Source organism: Propithecus coquereli, unplaced genomic scaffold, assembly GCF_000956105.1.
Source record: "Propithecus coquereli isolate 6110/MARCELLA unplaced genomic scaffold, Pcoq_1.0 Scaffold386, whole genome shotgun sequence".
NCBI lineage: Eukaryota > Metazoa > Chordata > Mammalia > Primates > Indriidae > Propithecus > Propithecus coquereli.
The window spans coordinates 2,144,461-2,162,458 of record NW_012149574.1 but is presented as its reverse complement, the minus strand read 5'-3'; the positions used below and the strand labels follow the sequence as shown (position 1 = coordinate 2,162,458).

Genomic DNA, 17,998 nt, shown 5'->3' with positions numbered 1-17,998 from the left:
ATCATTTCTATATTTACGGTTAGTCAAATTGGGACATTTTTTTCTTTTTGTACTGAACTGATCCAGATAACACAAACCTCTTTTTCCTGCAAGTCTTTCTGATTGCTCCAAAAGAAAGATTGAGTTTATATATTGAATAAAACACAGCTATGTTTAAATATCTACTATTCTGCTACTCATGATACCAATCAATTTTGCAGAGAAATTTTTGTTGTTAAAGACTATAATATAAAATTCTCCCAAAGGAGTTTCCAGGAGACATTTTAATCATTTGTACTGTGGACTCGTAAGGCCCAAGCACTAACATGAACCTTTTTAAAGTGAAAACTGTCAGGTTAACAAATATTATTTGACATCCTTCTGGGGCCCAGACAATGGTGTTGACATGCTGATCATGGAACTATCACTGGTTGGAGTCAGGACCAGATTTAACTTCTCACACATATGGATGCATATTCTGTCGGTGTTTCTTGCACATTTCTTGCCTGTCTTGGGTTTGTTCCAATGATGGAATGGTTCAGGGAAGCATAAACAATGCCGTGTTTGTTTTCCTCCAGGTGTGGTTGAGAATAAACTTCAGACCCTTCCTGCATCCTGAACCAAGTTTCAGGGTCATTATCATAAATTCCAGTTTCTGATGGCAGTGTTTGGGAATTTTGTCCAGTGCCCTCTTCTGTTTGCTCACTCTTAAAGGGCTGGGGAACATCAACCTATAAGAGGAAAAAAAAAGGGGGGGGGTTTAAGTGCCACTTAAGGCATAATAGTGCATGTGTATTAGTAAACTATGAGGGAAAAGCTAAATGGACTCATGTACCTTGAGAGAAACAATCTACTGTTGTTCCTCACAAATGCTGGTGACAACTACATTTTTAGCAGACTCAATTATTAAAGGATGAAAGGCCTGAGAACCACTATGTTCTCCCCACATAGTTATTTTGAACTTTATTGTTTGTCATTTTTGAGGTCACAGAACACTTTTCAATTCCTCTTTATCACTTCTCTTCCTTACTGAAATATAAACACACACCCCCTGCCAAGTTCTTTTGTGGAATCTCATTGATGACAATTTATTTTTAATTAAAGAGCTTCAGATATTGTTTTTGCAAATTGTATATAGCTCCATCTTAAATTTTTATTTATTTCCAATATCTACACAACATTGGATTCAGAAGGAAAAGGAAGGCCTAACTTTATATCCCAAACCTTGTTGGAAAAATTGCCTCCAAAATTCCCTTCATCTGATGGTCTCTTCCTTAATGAGCCCACACCTATTACCAGAGATTTTGGCATAGTAACTAAGCCTGAGATCATGTCTCTTTATCTTTTGGTGTGATTTATGAAAACACCTTGTCATTATATGAGGCTGTTTATGGGTTCATTCTTTCATTAACTCCCTACTCTCTTCCAGAATTACTTTAAGGTGTTGTGTTTGTGATAATAAATGCATATCCTGAAGCCACATAACAGACAAGGTCAGAGCCAAAGTTATATGGTTCAGTCTCTGACTTTTCTGCTTCATGTCTAGACTGCTTCCTGTGCCCTTCCAAAAAACCATTTATTATGAGACTGTTAATGCTGAAGAATCTTTGATGCGGAGAGAGGTGAATGTAAAATAAAGACAGGTTAAAAAATGAGTCTGTATATGTAGTATTTAGAACAGTGCCTAGCATATGGTAAGTATTATATAAATTCATTGAATTAATTAATTAATTAATTAAATGGCTAAATAAATACACATAGTATAAGACAAATTGCATTTGTTCCAACAAATACATCAAATATACCATGTTAATGTCCCTTCTCGCTGTATCAGAGAGCTTCTTTTGTTTCCCTGGAAGACCAAAAGAACAATAGGAATCAAAAGGAGTAAAGAAAGTAAACAAAGGTAAACGACCTTCCCACCCGTGCCCACTCATTGTACACCAGTGATCGTGTTATTAGTTTTGGACTGTCCGTTTGCTTTGGCTAGCATGCCACACACACCTGTTAGTGAGCATTCACGCTGCCATTTCCCTCACTGGTTCCTCACTTTTCACTCTACATAGCCCTACAGCATAGCTAAGAGGAAGAGACAGGACCCAGGACATCTCTTGGGAAAGGCTGGAAGTCCTGGCTCTGAGGACATTCCATACTCAATGCCAGAAATGCTGCTGCCCTGTCACCTACCTCGCCAGGATTTCCTACTGCCTAGTTCACTTTGGATGTGGTAAATCAAAAAATGTATCCCTGACTCTTTTTCTGAGGTTCTGAGAGAAGTTCTTCTAGCAGCCTCAAGAAAGATGAGGAAATCTACAGAGGAACCACAGAAAGAGCTGTGTGGCTGCAGACGCAGAGTTTGAGTTATAGGAAATTCTTCAGAATTCTGAGAAGATTCTGGGCTCACTCCAAAATACCGGAAGCACTTTTGCCCAGACAAAGCTTTGTCCTGTGCAGACAAAATAAGGGTTGTTCTCTCTAGCTCAGTTTCTGCAGCTACACTGTGGTTGGTGTTGTGGGAAAAAGGATTAGAGGGTTAGAGGAAAGGAAAAGAAAACAGAAGTGGTTCAGATCAGAGCTAAATCAAAATTCCCTATACATCCCTCTCTTACTTAAACATGTTTGGCCATGACACTGAGGGAGTTCTTAACAAAAGTAGAAAGGAATTGTTTTCAGAATATCACACCTCTCTTGTCCTAGCCACATAATTCAAATGCATTATTGTTGGGTGAGGATTGAGTTGAAGCATGCATTTGTAATGACAACAGAAAGTAGGGACAGATGAATTCCCTCTAGGAATATTGGATCTTCATTTAGATAAAGGTGTGTGCATGTCAGGCATGATGTAGTGTGGCTGGGAAAAAGAGGATAACACAAAATAACACAAATCAGACTTATTGATCCAATCCAAGAGATTATTTTAATCTCCCTTTCAATCCTGTTAAGGTTTAGAAGAACCCCTTCTCATACAAACCTAAGACCAATGCAAATAGAATGAGAAGGTCCCAGCAATGTGCCCTCCTAGCCGCAGCCCTGGGCTGGAGCACTGTGTCCTGGTGAGCATGCCTCCCTGTGACTGGGGGGAGCCCAGATTAACCCATTTGGCTTTTTTGTGGAAGTATGAGTTGTCCCCCAGGAAATCATTATCCATGGTTTATCACAGGATTGGGAAAGAAAACAACAGGAATAAACTAAAAATTGATTAGCCCCAGGAATAAGAACCCAAATGTGTGGTACAGAAGGGCAGAGGGAAAATGCAACCCACCTTGGTGCCTTCTCAGGCAGTAGAACAGGCAGAAACAGGTAATGAGTAGAAGCAATCCCCCCAAAGGAAGCAAACTATAAAGAAGCCATGGTGTGTTTGCCATCTCTTCCTTGGAGGGTCTTCCTGAGGCACTGGTTGAATCTGGAATGTTAGTCAATGCTAAATACAATTAGGAAATCTGAAGAATATTAGGATCAGCAAGACCCCTCTGCAATGTCAGAACTCGAATGCCTTCTTTCCCCTTCAGAGGCATTTCCCAAGAATCCCAGGCCTCAGTTCCCTCTGCTGCCTTTTGCTTTATTGCTGAGGACATGTGGCTCTGTAATAATTTATCTTTTGGAAAAATTCTTTATTCTGCTAGGGTTAATCTTCCATAGAACAATCTCCATAACAGTTCTCAGAAAGCACTTCACCAAGCCGTTCCATTTGCAGTATCTATTTTAACTCTCATGGTCGTCACTTAGAGGGAAGCCATTGCCTTTATCCAGTCTCACAACTTGAGAACAATGTTATTGTTCCAAGAATTTTGCCCAAATTCAAATGGCTAGTGAGTAGCAGTTGGAACTCAAGTCAACATGTTTCTGACACTAAATTCAAGTTTCTTCAACACAATGATCTTTCCTTATCTCATAACTCATTGATATCTCCAAATACCAAATACTTTTGGTATCCCCAAATATGTCCTTCCTAGCATACAGCTAATGCTCATTACAATTGATCAATATTAACATGCATTAAGGCCCTGTTTGTCCACAGTTGGTAGCAATTCATTAGTATATTGTAAAACAATTCAGTAGATCACAAATAGCATTTTTGAAAAATGAAAAAGAACAGAATAGAAAATATCAGAATGCATCACACACATTAGAACGGTGGTTCTCAACCAGGACAGCTTTGTACTCAAGGGAACATGTGGCAATGTCTGAAGACAGTTTTTGTTGTCATAAAGTGAGAGGAGGGATGATAGCATCTAGTGAATAGAGGCCAGAAATTCTGCTAAACATCCTACATTATGCAGGATATCACCCCTCTCGCTGAAGCAAAGACTTGTCTACCCCAAAATGTCAATGGAGAAATCCTGTCTTGAAGTTAAGTATGGCTTTGTGAAACTTCTTTTTATATGTGTGTGTATTATGGGTTATTACATAACATCTATTTTTTATTCTGGGTTGCTATTAACACAGTATGAAAAATACTGAAGTAAGATATTCTATTATAAAGTGTGTGATTTGTTTCCCTAGAGACTTGGTTTTGGGTAAAAATGATCAGCGGCAACGGAAGCAAGGCATAAAGCAGTTTGATAATTCAGAGTGGTAACAAAGATTGTATTGTTCATGCTGCAGCTGCTGTTTAGGCTGGGCCCTCAGCTAGATCATTACCAAGAGTGACAGGCACAGCTGTCTGGGGGAGGGTGTTAGATAGTAATGAGGACCAAGGTTCCCACAACAGATAACCTAATACAAACAAATCTGCTTGATTAAGAAGATCCAACTTCTATTATTTCTCTAAGCACAAAACAAACTAGTTTTCTTAATTTTATTTAATTAGTTTGATACTTACTTATTAGAGGGAGTTCTGAATTATTTTGAATTTGTTCTGAAATAGAGAAACAAGATAAAGAATGGAAATTAGTTGAGAAAACAATAAGAGCGTGCACTTGGATATGTCCAAAATCAGAGCTAGTCTTGGAGAAGACTCCAGCATTTGCACACTAACAGAGAATCTAATAGCCTAGCTCAAGGTCAGTTTGTATAATCTGTGTATCGTCACCCTGAGGTCATGAACACAAAGTAAATTCCTGGGTTTATTCTGAAGATCACAGAAAGACTTTGTAAATATCACATAACCTTCATCTGTTTGCTTTGATCTCCTCTTCCCCATTCCTTAAGTATAAGGCCACAATACAGCCTGTGTGACACCTCTGGCACCTGGAATAACAAGATGCAACATTCAGCAGGTGCTCCAGGAAAGGATGCTTTTGATGATGTTCTGGGTGCTCATTCCGAAACAAAGATTATGCCTCTCACTTCCTGCCCTCCCACTCTACACCCATTTTCCTGCACAGATAATGAGCACCCCACTTTTGTGGAGTTCCTGATCAGACCAAGGGGAGTTGGAAAGGATGGCGTTTCAGGCCAATGTGTCTTCTAGTGACTGTTCCCAGCTCTGTCAACTTTTCCCCTGGGGCTCTGCTTTATTTTGCAAAGTGCTTTTCTTCATTCTGGGAGAATATTGCTTTCCCAAGAACATGCAAGCCCCTACTCTGTCAGAGACCTGTTATTTCATGAACCAATTCTTAACTTGAACGTAAACAGCAAAGGAAAGTCAAATCCAACAATGAGAAAATTCCCAATATCCCTTCAGAAAAATATTTCAAGGGAAGAAAATAAAACATTTTTTATCATACCTTCCAAAATTTATTTACGAAAAACATGATTCTTAAACATAATTCTGAGGATATTTTCCTCGTATTTAGTTCATATTTAGTTTACTGAGCACTTGTTATACTTAGATCACTGAGCCCTTTCAGGTTCAGAAGTAAAAGGAATTTTTCTTTGACCCTTTCCCTGTTATTTTTGTTTTTAGCATTTCACTAAAGGAAAATACACACCCAGTTTAAATTAAAGCTAATTCCTAAATAATTTATTTGACTTTTGGGAAGGAAGTAGAAACAATCCAAAGAAATATGACACAATTCATGCCCCTCTAAGGCATTATAATCTTTCATGGGACTTAAAAGACATTACCATACATTACCACAGTGAAAGGACATGTGTAATAAATGAGAGGCACAGACCTCAAATGGCATAAAAATTGATAGAAAAGAGCGATCACTTCCGCTAAGGTGATCTGGAAGGCTTCCTGGAGAACTTGGGAAATGAGCTGGGGTTGAAAGGAGGGTTAGAATGTCGATAAGTGGAGACAGATGAAGGGACGCCCTACAAGTGGCAAGAGTGGCACAGAAGGGCCATCGTGAAGACACGGCAATGGCAAGTAGCGCTGTTAGGCTGGAGTTGAGAGGCTCAGTATAGAATCCAGAAAGGCAGGTGTGAAGGAACTGTGGAAGATCGTGAATGCCGGTTAATAAACATGATCTTGAATGCCCTGACATTGTGAGCACCAGGGATGCTTTGCAGGCGAGTGGCCTTATGAAAGAAGTGTATTAGGCAAATTAAGCACATTAGTAAGCTATTTGGCTGAAAAGGACCAAAATGAGGAAACCCTAAAGACAAAGAGTTCAATCATAGAATTAATTAATCGGAATCATTTAGAAGGAAGATAATGAAGGTCTGAGATGTTCATAGAAGCTATTGAAGGGAACACATAATAAAGTGAAAGGTTGTTGACAGACAAAAGTAGAAAGCCAAAGCAAAGGTTCTGGGATTTTTCAATCTGGATCAAGAGCATTAATTAACAAAGTGATAAGAATGGTAGGTGAGCAGGAAACTGGGAGCATAGAAATCTTCAAAAAGACACAAGACCTTCATGTAATTATTAGCTTGCCTCTGACCCTGCCTAATTTCTCCCTCTTGTATGGAAGTAGACCAGTGCCCACAAAGAAAGACTGAATTCCACAAGAGGGCTTCTCTTCCAAGGGAGGTGGACTCAATGCTTTGAAATTTAATTTATTATATTTATTATATAAATTATTCAATAGCACTTATTTGTTCAATAGTATAATTAATATCATCCCAGAACTACTGTTTTATAAATTTTCCTTATTTTTATAATTTATTTTGCCAGTTTAAAAAGTAACACTTTTTAAAAATTCAATATTTTTATATCATTAATGTGAATTAATAGTGCAATTCTTTCCAGAAGGCATCCATTGCATACATCCTCAACAAAGGCTTCTCCAGGTTGGTAAAGGCAATTTCTGTACTTTGCATAGATTATATTCTTTAATTCATTTACAAAGAAATATTTATTGATCCCCCTATCATTTATTGTAGAGAAGCAACATGTTTAAGACACAGCCTCCATACTGAAGAGGTATATTAGTCAGTGCACGAATAGTCACTGGCAATTAGCACTGAGCTTGACCCCAGATTGCACAGAAAGAGTCTCTAATTCGGCTGTAAATTTCTTCCACGTTTCTGTGCTTCATAGCTGAGGGTTGTAGCTAGCATTAAAGTGCTACGCATTCTTTCACTGGGCTGCTGTAAGGGATTTTAAAATGATTTAAAGCATTTTAAAGGAATTTCAATGGATTCCTTCACTGGAGTACTTTAAGGAAGTTTAAATACTGACTCCCAAGTAAGCATATAAGGTAATAAATTAATTTTTAAAAGAACAGACACAAAACGTGTGCATTCAAGTGAATGGTATCCATAAAAGTAGTAACCTTACGTGGCTGCATCGAGAGTTTAGTCATGCTACTACTACACCAAACCTCTCTGAAATTTCTCCTTCACAATAAGCTTCAGGGTTAGTTTATGGGCAACAAAAGGAACTTCATCCTATTTTTTATAATTAAAGGGTGCTTTTCTTTGATACAAATATACTTTTTATTGTGGTAAAACACATATAACATGAAAATTACCATTTTAACCACTTAAAGTGTACAATTTAATAGCGTTTAAGACAGTCACAATGTTGTACAAACATCACCACCATCTAGATTCAAAACATTTTCATCCCCCAAAAAGAGAACTCTGTATCCATTAAGTAGTCATTCCACATTCCTTATTTCCCTAGGCCTTGGCAACCACCAGTCTACTTTCTGTCGCTATGGATTTGGCTTTTCTTAATATTTTATATGCATGGAATCATACAATATGTGACCTTTGTGTCTTGCTTCTTTTACTTAGTATAATGTTTTTGAGGTTCATCCATGTTGTAGCATACATTAGTACTTCATTCCTTTTTATGACAGCATAATTTCCCATTGTATGAATATACTACATTTCCTTTATTCAGTCATCAGTTGATGAACATTTAGGTTGTTTCTACCTTTTGGCTACTGTGCATAATGCTGGTATAAGCATTCATGTGCAAGTTTTAAATTTCACTTGAGTATTTACCTAGGAATGGAATTGTTGGGTTCTGTGGCAACTAGGTTTAACCTTTTGAGGAACTGCCAGACTGTTTTCCAAAGCAGCTACACTGCTTTACATTCTCACCAGCAATGGATAGTTTCAATTTTCTCAACATCCTTTCTAATATTTGTTATTTTCTGGATTTTGTTTTTGTTTTTTTAATTCTAGTCATCCTAGTGGATGTGAAATGGAATCTTGTTGTGGTTTTGATTTGCATTTCTGTAATAACTTATAGCATTGAGCATTTTTGTGTGTTTATTGGCCATTTGTATATCTTCTTTGATGAAATGTTTATTCAAGTTATTTTTGCTCATTTTTAAATTAGGTTGCCAGTCTATTTGTCATTGAACTGTAGTTGTTCTTTTATATTCTGGGTAATAATCCCTTATAAGATACATGATTTATAAATATTTTATCACATTCTGTGAGTTGTCTTTTCACTCTCTTGATAGTGCCTTTTGATACACAAAAGTGTTTAATTTTTATGAAGTCTAATTATCTATTTTTGGTGTTGTTACTTATGCTTTTGTAATCATATCAAAGAAACCATTGCCAAATCCAAGGTCAGAAAGCTTTACCTTTATGTTTTCTTCTAAGAAAATATAGCTTTATATAAATGTAGTTTTTATAGTTTTAGCTCTTATACTTAAATCTCTGATCCATGTAGATATCCAATTGTCCCAGCACTATTTGTTGAAGAAATTATTCTTTTCCCATTGAATGGTCTTCACACCCTTGTCAAAAATCAATTGCCTATAGATGTATGGGTTTATTCTGGGCTCTTAATTCTATTGCATTGATCTCTATCTGTATCCATATGCCAGTATCATTCTATTTTGATCACTGCCATTTTTTAGTTAGTTTTGAAATAGGGAAGTGTTAGTCCTTCAAATTTGATCTTCTTTTTCAAGATTGTTTTGCCAATTCTGAATCTATTGTAATTCCATGTGAATTTTAGGATCAACTTTTCCATTTCTGCAACTACAACAACAAAAAGCTGTTGGGATTTTGATGGAAATTACATTGAATTTGTAGATCACCTTGGAGAATATTGCCATCTTTACAATATTATTTCTTCCAATCCATGAACATGACATGTCTTTCCATTTATTTATATCTTCTTGAATTTCTTTCAGCCATACTTTCTTTCACCTTCTTGGTTAAATTTATTTCTAAATATTTCATTCTTTTTAATACTATTATAAATGGAATTGTTTTCTTAATTTTCTTTTTGGGTTGTTCATTGCTAGTGTATAGAAATATCACTGGTTTTTGTATGTTGATCCTGTATCCTGCAACTTTACTGAATTCAAATATCTGCGCTAGTAGTTTTTAATGAATTTTTAAGAATTTTTCAATATATAAGGTCATGCCATTTGTGAATGAAGATAGTTTTACTTCTTCCTTTTCAATTTTGGTGCCTTTTATTTCTTGTTCTTGCTTAATTGCCCTGGCTAGAACTTCCAGTTTAATGTCAAATGGAAGTGTCAAAAGTAGGCATCTTTGTCTTCTTCCTGTTCATGTGGGAAAGCTTTCAGTCTCTCACCACGGAATATGATATTGGCTGTGGAATTTTCATAAATCAAATATTGTTTACTCTCCCTTACTCCTCTCTCTCTTTGTATTGTTTCAAGTTTGTTCAATTTGGTTCCTCCTGGCTTAACCTCTACCTGTCTTTCTTCAGCCGTTGGAGCCTATTAAAGGCCTCTGGGCAGGGGTGGGGAGATAGCTGAAGCTATGAATATTCCTAGAAACTCATTAGAGGGTGAGGTTATTTGTGTGCTATTTGTCCTCTAAGAAAATTGTAATCTATTAACAAGTGTATAATTGTCCAAGCACCACAAACATAACCTCAAGGAATTATAAGTAACAAAAGTCAAGGACAAATAAGTAAAAGAAAAAAGAAAAGAAAAACAGGACAAAAAATACAGAACTATCTACACCTAGAAGTATTCACTTTGTTATAGTTTTTTCAATATTTTAATGATCTACTTTTGGATTTAGCAAATAAATTTTATAACCCCTAAAGGCAAGAGCAATACAATTTATTATATTTTTCTCTATTCTTCTCTGCCTCATTCAACCCCTAAAACACACACACATGTATACACATGTGTACACACATGCACATAATAATCCGTGAGGTACGGCAGACTTCTGGTGTGCCACAGTTCAGCCTCTAACACAATCACTTGAGTCTGGATCCTCCTCTTCCTGGAAGCATGATGAGAAACACATTAGACAGTCTAGGTGTTGAGAACTCACCTGTCACATAAATGGTTGTTGAGTGGCTTGTAATGAGTTTAGACGAAAGATTCACAAAACAGCGGTATGACCCATTGTCACTAGGAGACACTGGTTCGAAATGTAGAATAAAAACTGAAATATTCTTGTCTTCCTTCCAACTTGTGTGTGGTTGAAATCTATCTCGAAGACCTAAACAGTCTGACCCTTTGAGCTTGCACCAAGTCACGTTAGGCCTGTCGTCACAGTATTTCACAGGGCATTCCAGTTTAAAGGGCTCTCCCGCTGAGACAGAGTGTACAGATTGTCTCTTAATGTAAAGTTGTACATCACATGATTCTCCCCCTAAAAGATGGAAACAAAACTAAAATCAAATATGTTCTTCTGGAATGACCATATATATGTGGCTTCAACAGTTTCTGCCAACTATTTCTCAAGCATTATTCTATAATTTTCCTAGATAACAGTTTCTAGTAATTAATCCTCACTAGCAGAGTTTCTGGAACATAACAAATATTTGCTTAAAAAATAAAATAAAACATTTAATCCTCTGTCTTAGTTCATTTTCTCAGAATACCTGAGGCTGGGTAATTTATAAATGATAGAAGTTTATTTGGCTTATTATTCTGGAGGTTAAGAAGTACAAGAGGCTGGTGCTGGTATTTGGCAAAGACTTTTGTGCTGCATTATCCCATGGTGGAAAGCAGAAGGTGGAAGAGAGAGCATGAGTCAAAGAGAAAGATGGGGACCAAACTTCATTCTTTTATCAGGAACCCACTTTTGCGATAGCTAACCCACTCTCAAAATAAGGGCATTAATACTTTCATGACCTAACGGTCCCACCTCGTAATACAATCACAATGGCAGTTAAATTTCAACATGAGCTTTGGAGGGACACTCAAATGTAGCATTCTGCCACTGCCCCAACCCCACAAACTCATGTCCTTTTCACATACAAAATACATTCATTCCATCCCAATAGCCCCAAAAGTCTTAACTCATTCCAGCATCAACTCAAAAGTGCAAAGTCCAGCATCTCATCTAAATCAGATATGGGTGAGACTCTGGGCATGAGTTATCTTGAGGCACATTCCCCACAACTATGAGCCTGTGAAAGCAAAATACATTTTCTACTTCTAAAATACAGTGGTGGGACAGACATAAGATAGACATTCCCATTCCAAAAGGGAGAAACAGGCAAAAAGAGAGAAGTAACAGTCCCCAAGTAAGTCCGAAACCCAACAGAGAAAACATTAGGTCTTAAAGCTGGAGAATAATCTACTTCGACTCCATTTTCCACATCCTGGGCACACTGCGGTAGGGGTTGGGCCCCCAAGCCCTCAGGCAGTCCAGCACTTAAAGCTTTGCTGCTCTCAGTCCTCACTTCGGCTCTCACAAGTTGGAGACTCATAGCTGCAGCTCTCCCAGGCTAATGCTGCAGGGTGCTCTACAGTTCTGGGGACTCGATGGCAGTCTCAATCCCAGGGCTCCACTAGGCATTGCCCTAGTAGGGACTCTCTGTGGTAGCTCTGATACCACATTTTTGCTCAGCATTGCCTTACTAGGAGCTCTTTGCGGTGGCTCTGCCCCTGCAACAAATCTCTTCCTAGGCCGTCAGGCTGTTAGCAGCATCCTTTGAAATCTAGGTGGAGATAAATATGCCCCCACAGCTCTTGCATTCTGCAAGCCTGCAGAGTTAACAAGTGGGTGCTGCCAAGGCTTTCAGCTTGTGCCTTCTGGAGTAGTGGGTCAAGCTGCACCTGGGCTTGCTAGAGCCGAGGCTGGGGTGGCCAAGGAGCACCATGACAGAATGTAGGGAGCACGAACGTGGCTTTGGGCTGCGAGCCTATGCAGAGCACTGCGGTTTCCCCTCAAACCATCCTGCTGTCCTAGAGCTCTGAGCCTGTGATGGAAGGGGCAATCTCAGAGATATTTAAAATGCTTTAGGGCAGTGGTCCCCAACATTTTTGGCACCAGGGACCGGTTTCATGGAAGACAATATTTCTACAGACAGTGGGGGAGGAGGGGGTGCGGAGCTCAAGCAGCGAGTGATGCAAGTGATGGGGAGAGGCTGTAAATATAGATGAGGCTTCGCTGGCTCACTGTTCACCTGCTGTGAGCACCCCCCCACTCCCCCCAACCCTGCCCAAGTTTCATGGGAGACAATTTTTCTGAGATGAACTGAATCTTTTGTTTCTCCAAGTGGAAGGAGGAACAGTGATCTGCTTCTTTTGGAAGTTCTGTCTACTGGCCCAACATACTAGAAATTTGCCTCCCTTTGTTTTGGGGAAAAGAGCTTTTTCTTGGAAATAGGTCTTCCTGTTATTTTCTTTGAACCTCCAGTTAGTAATTGTCAAGTGTATATAAAATCTGTAGCACAGAAGACTTTTAAAAAATTTCCTATGTCATTGAGTAAGTTATGTATTGTTAACTTATCATTATTTACCTTGTAACCTCAGCATCTGTACTATAACTGAGAACAGAGATACATGAAACAGAAATCTTCTATAGGCAGATGAAATAGATATTGCAAGATTGAAAATTTATCTCATTTTATACACAATTATTACAATTTCACTATCAATTCCTAATTAGTCCAGAAGACATAATTGTATTACATAATACAGACTAATTATGATGTTCATAATAATGTAACAGAGTAGTTGCCCCTCCTCCCATAGATATAGAAGCGTAAAATTGAGAGTGGGGAATATGTAACAGAGGGAATGACCTGAGAAAAAAAATATTTTCTGTCTTTGGAGAACTGAAACCTGCATCCCTGCCTCAGGCCAAGTGGTAGGGAGAAGCAGGGAGAAGGCCTTTTATTCTTGTTTGTTTGTTTTGTTTTATTTTTTTATTTTTTATTTCAGCATATTACAGGGGTACAAATGTTAGGTTACATATATTGCCTTTGCCCCACCCAAGTAAGAGCTTCAAGCCTGTCCATCCCCCAGACGGTGTGTACTGCACCCATTAGGTGTGTATCTACCCATCCCCCCTCCTCCCTCCCATCTGCCCGACACCCGATGAATGTTATTACTATATATGCACTTAAGTGTTGATCAGTTAATACCAATTTGATGGTGAGTACATGTGAAGTATCACAAGAATGGAAAAAAAAAGGCCTTTTATTCTTATCCCAAGTGGCACCAGCTACCCACTTGGGTGGCTGGCAGAATTCACAGGCTTTCTCTTTGGCAGAGCTGGGATAATTAGAATAGTTAACCACAATAATTGCCTGAAGCTGAGAACACTCCCTTAAAAACTCTGTATTTTTGCCTATGTTCAGGAAAAATTTTGATTTTGAGATGATAGTCTGCTTTTTTCTCCCATTGCTGGCAAAGGTAATAAATCTCTTTCCTCCTCCCCAAAGACACTTGTCCTCGTTCTTCTGATTCAGCCTCATGGACAAGTGCCAACTTTTGGTAACAATAAGATTAACAATAAAACTTTTAATTATGTTTAATTTCATCCATTTTTTTTTGAAACAAAGAATTGTGCAGTCTGTTTTACAAAGAATTTCACCAGAATGGTTACTTCAAAAATGTTTTGGCCTCGAAAGGGCCAAACTTTGATTACTTAGAATGTATATTTATGTGGAACTATTTATTCTCTGATAATTGATGGACTAATATTTTCTCTTTTGAGACACATGCATAAAAAGAGCATGAGAAATGGCATGTATTTACAAAAATCACTTAAAAGACTTTTTGCATCAGTTATATCATATAACTGAGGTATAGATGATGTGTATATGAATTGCAAAATATTCTACTATAGATTTGACTCCTTAAGACCTGGTGGAGCAAAATAAAGTAGACAAAGATTCCCTTTAGTTAGGCACTTTGTGATGATTTATGTTTTTTATTTTTCCAGTAAAGTTAAGGCTAAACACATGGTCTTAAGAGTAATTTCTCTTTAAGTTCTTTTTTCTTCATCCTTACAGTTCTTTCTTAGCCTTTCTATGTTTCCAACTACTATTTCTCTCAGCAATGTATCTCATCCATCTACTTCATTAGTTCTTTCATCCACCTTCAAGCATTCTTCTGAATAAAGTCACAGTTTTCATAGGTCATAATGACATAAGCATGCCTGAGATTATAGCCAAAACTCTCTTTTATAGACAAAGATAGCTAAGGGCCTTGCCTGTGATCATATAGCTAATCAGATGTTGAACTAGGGGGCAACTTTTGGCCCTGAGTTTCACATATCTATCTACCTAGAACATTGTTTCATTTTATTTCTATGCTCTTGCCAGGTTGAATATTCTCATTTTAGGCTATTTCCTAACACCTAATAAACCTTTCACTATAATTTATTCTCACATCTCTTCAACCCGTGCTCAAAATAATTGAAACCTGATTGAGTTTCCAGGAATCAGATCGAGACAAAGGACCTGCAGAGAACTTTTAGAGTCTCTGAATATTTATTTATTTACAACTGCTTTGAGACCTCAAACAAGTTCACTATAAGACTTCCTAATTCAGTTTCTTCCAAAAACTCAGAATTAAAATGAAAGCAAACTGAAAGGTAAGTTATGAGGATGAGGTTTTCAAAAAATTGAAGAGAAAGGGTAAGATAATTTACAAAAAGGAAGTGCCTAACAATACAACACCTGAATGTGGTTAGACTTATGACTAAAATACAAGGAGGCCAGAGGCAGAAAGTCCAAGTGAAACCCTTGTTTCCAGAAGTCCGTTCCTCTCCTTGAACTTAATAGACTCTTTTAGCCTCCAAACTTCCCTTTTCATTTTCTTGGATAAGTCAGTAATAGTTTATGGAGCCTGTAAGTCTGTGCTAGAATTGTGAAAAACTACAAGACGGTTATAGACAAGATCTTTTGCCCACAAGGGGCTTACCATTGAATTGATAAGGTAAGAGTAACTAACCATTAGGGCACTCTTCTAGAATAAGTTTACTATCTACCACTCTTTAAGCTTACCTGGGCAGAAAGCAAGCTCAGGGGATCTTGTAAGCTGGTTGTTTGAGGGCATAGGAATAAATAAGACAGAATGTATGCCTTTGTGCAGCTTGTTTTCTAATGGGAAATAAAGATGCATGACAAATGGGAGAATGGAATAACACTGTGAAGAAGTGGAAACCACTCTACATGGGTATGCAAAGGATTAACTTCAGCTGGGGATACTGGGGCAAAGCTTCATAAAAAGATTATATTTCAGCTGAACCTTAGTGAATGAGTAGCCCTTTGACAATCAGAGCAAAGGATGAGGTAGGGAGGTGTTTTAAGACTGAGGAAATGCATGGGCAAAGGCTTAGACTCCAGGAATCTCATGGCAGATTTAGGGAATTGATAAACAGCTGGATCATGGTTTTCTGAAATAGTGATATGGAGACCACCGGTTGTTTCAGAATAAATGGAATAAACATTAGGTGGGATAAGTTGAAACTTTGCTCATTCACCATGAGAAAATATGGTGCCTAATTTTGGGGAGATATTTATAAAGGGCATGGAAATAAAAGTGAGAAAATTCGTTTGAACATGGCTGTTTCAAATGCTAACACATTGTATGAACTCGAGATAAACACCCAGTCTTGCCAGTCCTCAATTTCTTCCAACTAAGATAAAAGGATTGAACAACAAAAATAGCAAATTCTTTACTCATTATCCCCCATCACACAAACACACACAACTTCACCTCCCTCAATGTATCACTGAAACCATGAAACCACTTATAGTCTGCAATGTATTTCTATTATTAATACAATGTGTTAACTTTCCATCTAGCCATAGGGCTGTCATATGATGCTAGTACCACATTAAATATCCCTTTAAGTTCCAGCATTCTGTGGCTATATGCTTGGGTAAAGTGCACAAAGAGGGTTAGGGGTAGAGAAAAGACCTAGCTATTTGTCCTAGCTACATCACTGACTTGCAGTAGGATTACAGAAACATCATTATGGTTCCAGAAAATTCTTTCATTTACGATCACTTTGGCTGGCTCTTGAATGGAGGAATGAATAAATGGAGAATGTAGGTTTGCAGGCTGACATTAAAAATCATCAAGAGTACTCCTTCTGTGCGCAAACCAGGTATTATACTTCTTATCTCTCAGAGACTAAAAGTGACGCTTGTAGTGTAGGAATGACCCACTGAGCCAAATGGCACAATTCTCGTTTTCCATCTGGCAAGTATGTTAACACTTCTTTTCTGCCTGTCCTGAATTACACATATTCATCTTTTGGCACTCAGGAAACACAAAAAGCTGCCCCCAAGGGGTTTGTCTTATCAAACAAGTATTTTCTGAAGAGGAATGACAATCATAGCTGCTTTTGGGTGTGACTTATCAGCCAACTATCAATTATTTTTGTTCCTGCTGTTATTATTCCTGCTGTTTTTCTCAAACATTGCTATCTGATGGCAGGGAATTTTCAAAGTTAAAAATAATTTCAGTAAGTATATGCAGTAAAAGCATGAAAACCTCTACTACCCCCAGGTTCTTATATAATGATATATCTCTTTTTAAGTCACTATAGGTTTAGAAAGCCTCTCAATTTCAAAATTCTCATGAAAACCACTACTGAGTTATTACGATATGTACATTCTGTGACCAGGTGGTACCTAGTATATTTTAGGTCCAGAGTACTTCAATCTTTAAAAACCTATTTCTCTATATGGAAAAATATTTAATATTTTCAGAAATAATCAAGAAATGAAACAAGCAATAAGATGTCCAGAAAAGAAATACAATGAATATTTTCTTGTATTGTACTTCATATACAAAACCATGCAAGTTAAACAAATATTTGAAAAATAGTATAAGAATACAAAAATGGAAAAATGCACAGCTATTTATTAATAATCTTTATATCTCCCTAAACAATATGAACTTTGATCCTTTAGTTACAGTCTCATAGTTTATGTAAATAATTGTCTGGTAGCTAATAAGTGACTTGTATTAAAACTGAAATTCTGCAAAGATACAATTTAGGCAACTTCTAAACAGTAACTCATGTAAAGTTTTATTTTCTTGATTCATTCTTTAGTTTTAAAACACTTCAAAGAGAATACATTTCAATGAGAAAGATATGAATCAATAAAACATGTCATGTATGAACTAAAGTTACCAAACAAAAAACATTACACCTCACAGTTTGTACTCTGTTTCATCGTCCTAAATTTTAAACACAAATAAAAATTCAAAATGGTTTTATAGAAAGACAGAAATGAAACAGCTCCTGTTCTGCTTCTTTGTCTCTACAATCTTTGTGGTATTATTGTTTATTTAAAAATTGGCTATTGAGGCCGGGCGCAGTGGCTCACGCCTGTAATCCTAGCACTCTGGGAGGCCAAGGAGGGTGGATTGTTTGAGCTCAGGAGTTCGAGACCAGCCTGAGCAAGAACGAGACCCCGTCTCTACTAAAAAAAAAATAGAAAGAAATTATCTGGACAACTAAAAATATATAGAAAAAATTAGCCAGGCATGGTGGCACATGCCTGTAGTCCCAGCTACTC

At 37.5% G+C, this 17,998-nt stretch overlaps 1 protein-coding gene across 2 annotated transcripts in view; it reads right to left on the bottom strand.

Moving 5' to 3' along the window:
- Positions 1-428: 428 nt before the first annotated feature.
- The window catches only part of BTLA (B and T lymphocyte associated), a 27,699-nt gene continuing 10,129 nt past the window's right edge, over positions 429-17,998 (bottom strand). Inside the window, exons 2-5 of one of the 2 annotated variants that reach the window (XM_012652245.1) lie at positions 10,546-10,869; positions 3,242-3,382; positions 1,785-1,831; positions 429-710 (exon numbers count right to left, since the gene is read on the bottom strand). In XM_012652245.1, the coding sequence (XP_012507699.1) occupies positions 429-710; positions 1,785-1,831; positions 3,242-3,382; positions 10,546-10,869 (794 nt within the window). The remainder of the gene's footprint in view (positions 711-1,784; positions 1,832-3,241; positions 3,383-10,545; positions 10,870-17,998) is intronic. The other variant, XM_012652246.1, reaches the window with a different exon arrangement.